Genomic DNA, 8,483 nt, shown 5'->3' with positions numbered 1-8,483 from the left:
CAGGGCTAAAGGAGCGTGGTGATCCCCGTTTCTGCCATGCCCAGTCCCACCACTGCTAGTATTCTAACCCTCAACCTTGGTCTCAGGTCCCTCACCTCCATGGCCATGTTTTAGGGACATCCAAACACCAACATCAGTCACATTCTGTGGGCTACAACTATGGTTCTTTCCTCAGGTGCTGGCAGCCCTGGGGATTGACACGACCTCGCTCCAGTCCCACAGTGGATCACCCTTAGCCTCCAAAAACGCCAATGAGAGAAGACCCAGGGTGAAATCAAGGGTGTCAGAGGGCTCCACGGATGACAACAGGTCACCCCAATCTGACCCTTACAACCAGCGCAGGATGGTAAGACGCTGAGCAGGCTCGAAGGTTTACTCAGCTCTGTGGCTGCTTCTGCCACGGGTGAAACAGAGAGAAGAGGGATTTGGTAACTCAGACAGATACCCAGCCCTATGGGTGGCCTAAGCTAGGACAGCAGCATTCGTGGAGAGAGGGTTAAAAATAAGGACCTTTCTTTGTGGAGATCAAGATCGAGATTGGGAGATACAGAAAGCAACACAGAAGCAGGTCAACTCCCAGGCTTCAGGCTAGGACACCCAGGGGAGCTGTGGTTTTTAAGATAAGGCACTGGAGAAAGCCTGGGTGTGGAGGGAAGGGAGGGGAGCCCCTTTGGAACATGCTGACCTTGAGGCATTCATAGCCAAGGGTGTCTGCTTCCCTATATTTGGATCAGCAGCTCTGTCCCTGGTGCTGAACCTTCACTCCTTCCTTCCCTCTTGCTTCTGACTCACAGCTCAGGGCTGTGACCTGCTGTTGACACAGAAGACCCCAGGGCCTATCTCTGACACAGCCTATCCTGGGAATGACCTTCTTGCCTCACACTGCAGCCTGTAGCAGTCTGCCCCGCAGTGGTTAACGCTGACTTCCCAATTCAATTTTTCTCGCCAACTTTCTTCCTCTTACCTCTCCACCCCCTGGAAAGCCCCACGTACCAAATGGCTCCTTGTAGGCCTCTACTCCCTTCTCTACTGCTGGGATAAACACCCTGACCACAAGCAAGATGGGGAGGGCAGGATTCACCCCATCTCACAACTCCCAACTCACAACCCATTATTGGGGGCAGGTGTGGGTAGGAACCCAAACAACCTGGAGGCCAGAACTGAAGCGGAAACCATAAAGGAACACTTTATTGGCTTGTTCAGCCCCACTGTGGGTTTCATCATCCTACATCAATTAGCAATCAGAAAATGCTCCCATAGACATGCCTACAGGCCAATCTGGCAAAGCCAGTTCTTTGGCCTAGGTTTTCTCTTCCCAGGTGGGTCAAGTTGACCACTTAAATTAGCTACCACATCCTTTCATGTGGGGGAATAATTCAGACTCTAATCATATGGAGGGGGTTCAGACAGCTTTTTGAGGGTTACTTCCTGCCCCTAACACCCCTCTTAACCTTTTCCCCATCTCACCGGAAGAATGCCGTCCTCTACTGACTTTCCCCGGGTTTACACAGGCATGTACACTCACAGACACACTTGTGTGCACTCTGGTCTCGGCCACACACTCACACTGGAGCACCTGTGTACATCTGTGGCTTCGTATCCTTTCTGCCCTTTGGAGTAGCACCTGGAATGAGCGGGGCACAGTTCAATGCTCTCAAGGGAAGTCTGGTTAGGACTCTGACAGCCTCAGAAGAGGATGAACCACAGATTCCACGGAAATGTCAGTGACGCTGAATTGGGCCTTCATTTCCCCATTCAGTCAGCCACACAGGTCAGCACCTGAGTGCCCAAGTCTTGTCTCTCTCCACATAGGTTCTTCTGGTAGATAGATCTCTGGGTGTTTTCATATAAAGACTTTTTCAGACCAAAAGCGATGATGTCGAGCTTAGAGCTAAGACACAGGAGAGAGATCATTGACCGTCACTTGATAGATAGATTGATTCTGAAATAAATGGTGGAGTGGGGGGTGCTGACGGTCAAACACTGGATCTAGGTGTTCTACGTGGTTCCTTCCTTAGTTTACTTGGTGTCCAAATGTAAACAAGTCTGTCTTCTTAGCTTTAATGCAGGCTTCCCAATTTTCCCCCTACAATATGGGAGCAACTCCTGCTGTTGTGTGAGCGGTACAAGCTTGGGGCCTATACTCTAGGCAGAGTGCTGTCTGTATAACACTAGGCTGGCAATGGTGGTGGCTGAACAGGATTGGGCTCCACCACGAAAAGAAACCTTAAGGGGGTTGAGGGATGGCTGAGCTGGTGATGTGTTTACCTCAAAATTATGAGTTCAATTCCTAGAACCCATTTTGGGGGGGGGGGCAGGCATGATGGTGCTATGCTCCTGTGACCCCGGTACTGGGGAAGCAGGAACAGGGAGTGCTTGGGGCTTGCTGGACAGCCAGGCTGCTTGGTGAGTCCCTGGGCAATGCTAGACCGTGTTTCAAAAGAAAAAAAAAAAAAAAACAGTGCTTGAGAAACAACACTGATGTGGTCCTCTGGCCTGTGCACACACACACACATGTACTCACAGAGACACACATGTGAGAGAGAAGGGGAGGGAGGGAGAGACAGTGAGTTCAGTTTTGTGACAGGAATGAGATTCCTCACGGCAACGTGCTCTAGTTTGGTTGTTCAGTAAATAAAAGGAGTTAAGAAAAATTGGGGGCACTGTGACAAGAGTTTGGGAGGGAGCCATTGCTTAGATCTTAGAGACCCCATTTCCGATCTGAGCTGAGGACTGATGATTGACCATGGCCAGGTCCCCACAGTCCTGAGAATTAGCAAACCCCATCTAGGGGGATGTGGGATGCAGCGCCCGAGAATTCGAGAACCAGAGCTTCTCCTCTGGATGTGAAAACCCCGCAGCGCTCACTTGGTGCAAGCTTTTGATGGGAAATGTTTATCGATTTGGAAGAATGGCATTATTCTTCCAAGAAACTGGGCCGCAACTCTTCCCTCAATCTTCCTATTGTTGACTGTTCAAAGCTGGCCTCAGGGGATCCTGCCAGCTCATTGCACTGCAAAGCGCCTGTCCCCACCATTCCAACACAAGCCCTCACGCTCACAGGGATGGAACCCGGTAAACTGCATATCTTAATTTTCAGACAGCAAAGCGTACTCGTTCATTCAAAAACAGTGTCTCAAGCTCCAGTTGGGACGTTTTCTCAGGTGTGGGTATTTGATCGATATGCAGACGGTGACCTAGAACGGCCATGCCCAAGCCTGTCATCAAAGGCTGTCAAGCATCTGGCCCAGCCAGTGACATGAGGTGACAGTAACCTACTGGCTGATCTTGGGCATCCTATAATGGCCCCTCTCCTGTTCTTTCCCCAAGTCTGTCCAAGATCTCGATTCTCTGGTTCTCTATCCATGGCTACCCAGGACGTCTACCCCAGATGTCTTCAAGTCTTTAGGTAGCTGCCAAGAGGCCATGAGGCACGGATGTGGGTGGAGGGAAGTGCACGCTGCATTTTAAGAGCACCGATCCGATCCTATCCTATCCTATCCTATCCTATCCTATCCTATCCTATCCTATCCTATCCTTCTTTCCTGCTCTTCTGGGGACAATGCCCAGTCTTTCCTAGGCCTGTCTTCAGGAAGACGCAGGGCTAGCCACGGCAGTGTGTTCCACTTCCGAGCGCCCAGCCAAGACATCTCATTTCCTGACGGGATCACGGATGATGGGGTCTTTCACGGAGACCAGGAAAGCCGTCGAGGTTCCATATTGCTGGGCAGGGGTGCTGGGCAGACAGGTCCACTCCCCAGGAGCCCACTGCCTCAGTCCCCCAACCCTGGCCGTAGACATGGAGAAGAGGGACAGCTCGGAGTGCCCACTGGTGAGCTTACCGCTGGAGCGCCTGAAGGCCCGGTGAGTTCCTGCATGACCCATACTCTGACTCTTGTGGATAAGTACTGAATGTCACCGAGGAAGGGTCTTTAACAACATCTGTCCCACGCCTGCCACCCAACAGACCCAGCAAAGCCATAGCGATTGTCTGAGGTGGGGGGTGTTGTCCATCCACTCTGCATGCAGCCGTGCCGTTGATTTTCCATTTGACCTCGTGGTTGTTTCTTCTTGGTGTTTCTGTCCTCCTGGTCATCCCTGCTTTGAGATGGTTCCAGATCCTTCTCTGACGAGGACAAGGAAAACAAGGGGCCCTTCTAGAGACACCTATGACTCTGGGAAAACTGTTCCTGAGGTTTGACACAATTCTAAGAGGTTCTCAGGACTGATCTTGGTAGAGGCACAGTGGCCTTGGCTCAACTCACAGAATGAATAACTCATCAAAATGGCACAGACTAGGGTCAGGAAAGGCCTGGCTCCTGCTCCTTAAGGCAATACCCACAGTGGGTACTCCTGGGACACCTTGCTGGGTTGGGAGGTACAATTTAACTTGCAATCTCCTCCTGTATCACTAGCGGTGCTTCTACAACCCCCGAGGGCCTCTGCTGGCTACCGGAGATACCTATGCAGAAAGGCTTGTGAAGACTGCACTGTGTGGTTGTTCTACTGATTCAGGATTCCAGGAAGAAGCAGATAGCCTGCTTCAGGGGGAAGTGGAGGGATTAGTAAAGTATCCATAGAGGTGTGGACTGGGTTCAGGGAAACAGGGGCAGTGAGGGACCTGGAGAGCAGCAACAGTGTAGAGGTGCTGTGTGCCCAAGCTGAAAACATCAGTGAAAGGCCCCAAATCAGAACTTGTCAGGATCTGTGGCTGAGGGACCTGTGCTCTCACGCAGAGAATCATGCTGCTGCCAGCTGAAGGGGACAAGGTACAAAGAGCCACCCCCCACCCAATTTCTGTGTGTATGTGTGTGTGTCTGTGTCTCTCTTTGTCTCTCTGCGTGTCTCTGTCTCTCTGTTTCTGTCTCTGTCTGTTTCTCTCGCCTTTCCTTTCCTGCCATCTTTCTTCCTCTTAGCCAAGCCTGACTAGAACCATGGAGTGACTATTTTGCTCAAGTTGCCCTCTCTGGACCCAGAGCCAGAAAGACGGGTGAAGAGTGTGTCTCCAGAGCAAATGGAATCTCTAACCCAGAGTCCTAAAGTCACAGCCAGGCTGCAGGGCTCTCTGGGAGTTGTAGTGCTGTGCACAGGAAGATCTTGCTTCCAGAATTCTCTCTGGAATCCCGATCATAGCAGCCATCTTAGCTCTTGTGATCCAGCAGAAGACATCACACGGAGTACAGCCAGAGAAAGCACTCAAAGTCTGTTTGTGGCAGGTGAACAGTGAGGCAGAGAGTACACTGTGCAGATTAAGAGCTATTCGAGCCACATAGTAACAGCCAGCATCAAGACTTAGCAGGTCCTGGGCTGTTTCTCCCTTGTGTCCACTCCTAGACATTCCAGGGTGGTTTTTTTTCTATGATAGGTAGAGGCTTTCTTAGAAGTTGTGTATGCCCAATTCACTGTTACAACTAGGTGCATTAGATATAAGAGTGTGTTTAAAAATGTGGGTACCCATTAGGTTAGAAGTTTATTAGGGGAAACAGCAGACCTTGGTGTGCTTCTCAGGGAGGGGATGAAGGGGAACCAACCAGAGCCTGCTGAGGCCTTCTTCACTGGTTTCTCCAGAGCCCTGTCCTTCCTTGTATCTAGTTAGCTTGGCTGCCTCTTACCCCAGCTGAGGTATGGGGTAAAAACCCTCTATTTCCCTTCCCTAGTTTCCCTGATCTTCCCATCTGAACCCTAATGTTTGTTTGTTTAAACCCCAGAAGATGCCTCGTGCAGCATTTTGCCACTGTGATACATCCCTCACTCTCCTGTATCTGTTCCTGGGACAGTCACCTTCTTGAGTGTTCAACCTTGACTCTTTCTGACGAGACCACCCTGCTAGTGCAAGGCGACTCTTTAAGGCCTTCTGCATCGCAAGTCCCTGTTCAGATGTCTTTAGCAAGTTCCCTAATTGTACAAGCCCCTCTGCCACCCCTGGGGCTTGACAAGCTCTTTCTCCAAATAAACTCAAATTTTATCGGCTGGGCTCAGACCTTCCAACCTTGGCATTGCCTCTGTCTTGTCTCTGTGCTCCTGTCCTTGAAGCCGAGCTCTTTTTTTTTTTTTTTTTTTTTTGGTTTTTTTTTTTTTTTTTTTTTTTTCGGAGCTGGGGACCAAACCCAGGGCCTTGCGCTTCCTAGGTAAGCGCTCTACCACTGAGCTAAATCCCCAGCCCTCGAAGCCAAGCTCTTAACCTGTTTCTCCAAGCCTTACCTCAGGCTCATGGCTTCCTAGTGCAGCTCACAACTGGATGAGAGCAGCCAGTAAGGAGTGAAATGACCTGGCTTTTCTGCTGAAGCCCTCACATTGGCCCTGCTTGTGTCCCAGCAGGCACTCGACACTACAGGGCAGAAGAGCTTCCTGTCTGCGGGCTACTTGAACGAACCTTTCCGAGCACAGAGGGCCATGAGCGTTGTCAGTATCATGACTTCTGTCATTGAGGGTGAGTGCTGCTCGTTGAGATGCCTGTCCTCTGTGCTGTGATGAATCTGAGCCGGACCGAGGACCTCTCTCTGTGGCCGGAGATCCTCAGTTTCTCCATTCCTGTACCTTAGGCCCCCAGCCTCCTTTTCTAAGGTGGTTTTTATGTGCATGGAGTTCCCAAAACAAGAGAGACTCCAATGAAGAAGCACCCTGGTTCACTTCTTACTCAAATTAGCATCTGCCTCATGCATGCTTACAAACTAGATTCTCAGAAACACAAGGCATCAGCCACCCCCTAGGTGTGTGAGCAGCTCAAGTCTCTCATTTCCTGGCATGGCAATGTTATTCCTCATGCTCTCTGTGGCTATAGCCGTCATTCTTGAGAATTCGTTTCTGTCTTGAGCTCTTATTGTGCCAAACGTGGAAAGACAACTTAAGTAGATTAGCCAATCCATTTCACCAAATCCTTTACAATTTGGCCAACCAAATGGGAATAGACTCAGTCTCCCGAGGGAATGTGTCTGTGATCTAACTGAGAAGTAGGAGAGGAAACCATGTGGGACTGGGTCATGGCCCCAGACAGCATGGCTGTGTCCTCCTCTCTGAGTACAGAGGCTGTTCTAGCCTAGTTTCACTTCACTATGGGATGGGCAGAGTCTTGTCTCTGACAAATCCACCCATTTAGGAAGGCCTCGGCAGCTCCAGAGGCTGCACTGCACCACTCAGATAGCTTGTGTTTTCCTCTCTTCCTCAGAAGTTAAAAAAAAAAAGAAATTATTGATTCAAACATCTGTTGGGCATCTGTTAGACACTGGCATTGCTCTGGGAGGCTGAGATTTCATGGTGAGCATGATATACACCTGCTGTCATGGACTGTGCACCCTGGAGGCAGAGCTGATCAACCTGAGTAGGTGCAGAAACAGTGGTGAGGGCTGAGAAGGGAAGGAAAGGAAAGGAATGGAGAGCAGAAGGCTGGGGGAAGAGGGACTCTGACAGGACAGCGTGAGATGGGGGTGGGGGGAATTCTGGCAGGGCAGTGTAGGACTGGGTGGCAGAGAAAGGGTAGCCTCTCTGGGGTGGCCAGGAATCTGAACGGATCGAGGGGAATCAGCACATGAAAACCACCACAAGAGAAAGCGCCTCAGACAAAAACACCACACACAATTTCCGGGGCTAAGACAGAAGCTGGGCGTAGTGATATGCCCCCCAAACTCCAGAACTAGGAAGACTGAAATGGGAGAAGTGGGTTCTAGATCTGCCTGGGCTAGACCACATGACCTTAACTAGGGGAGAAAGAGAATGCAGCATTCTGTGAGGTTCGATGACTCAGGTCTAGTCTGCGGCAGCCGCATCCCTTCTCACCTTCCGTTGTTCAGGCTTAGAGCCCACGAGGGCAGGGCCTCTGCCTCCTCTGCTCACAGCTGGATCTCAGCACCCAGATAAGCAGCCTGCACTTAGCAGACAGTTGCTGAGCTCACGGTGAGTGAGAACGGGACCCAAAGGAGGCATTCGGAGGGTGGCGCTGATTTGTGATGAACTAAACAGCTGAAAAGATAAAACGAGAAATAATGAGACATCTTGGGGTAGGAAGAAGAGCGGGCTTCAGGGGTGATGGGAAAGTCAGGACACCGTGTCAAAGCTGAGTAAAGACACCGCCAGCTTAGGCCAGGGTTTCTGAGCGTCAAGTGCACCATAGTCTCTAGCTGGGTGCTACACCCATGGCGGGCGTCGTGGAGGGGGCCTCACGCTGTCAGAGTCGTGACGGGGTCTACAGGACCACTTCCTTCAGGGCGACTGCACCACAGAAGGTTTGCCGCAAGCCGATAGGAGCATGACAGTTCACTTAACTCAAGGCCTGCGAGCCATCCAGGCTTGGCACGCAAGCTGGGACTTGACAATCATCCAAACCAGAAGGCCAGACTCAGACTCGATGCTGTGAGCACAGCTGTTATCAGGCTTAGCAGGAGAGGAGGACATGAGACAAGGTGCTAGTGGGATGCTGAGCGCCTTGGAGAAATGCAGGATTCTAAGGAAAGTGGAGGGAGTTTTTGCCCGGGCTCAGGGAAGTATCC

At 51.0% G+C, this 8,483-nt stretch overlaps 1 protein-coding gene across 3 annotated transcripts in view; it reads left to right on the top strand.

Moving 5' to 3' along the window:
- The window catches only part of Scn10a (sodium voltage-gated channel alpha subunit 10), a 112,326-nt gene that overhangs the window by 54,891 nt on the left and 48,952 nt on the right, over window positions 1-8,483 (top strand). For all 3 annotated transcript variants that reach the window (XM_039080964.2, NM_017247.2, XM_039080963.2), the window contains 3 exons: window positions 176-346; window positions 3,571-3,864; window positions 6,319-6,430. In XM_039080964.2, the coding sequence (XP_038936892.1) occupies window positions 176-346; window positions 3,571-3,864; window positions 6,319-6,430 (577 nt within the window). The remainder of the gene's footprint in view (window positions 1-175; window positions 347-3,570; window positions 3,865-6,318; window positions 6,431-8,483) is intronic.

Source organism: Rattus norvegicus, chromosome 8, assembly GCF_036323735.1.
Source record: "Rattus norvegicus strain BN/NHsdMcwi chromosome 8, GRCr8, whole genome shotgun sequence".
In the NCBI taxonomy this organism is placed as follows: Eukaryota; Metazoa; Chordata; class Mammalia; order Rodentia; family Muridae; genus Rattus; species Rattus norvegicus.
The sequence above is the reverse complement of the archived record's forward strand: the minus strand, read 5'-3'. Positions and strand labels throughout refer to the sequence as shown.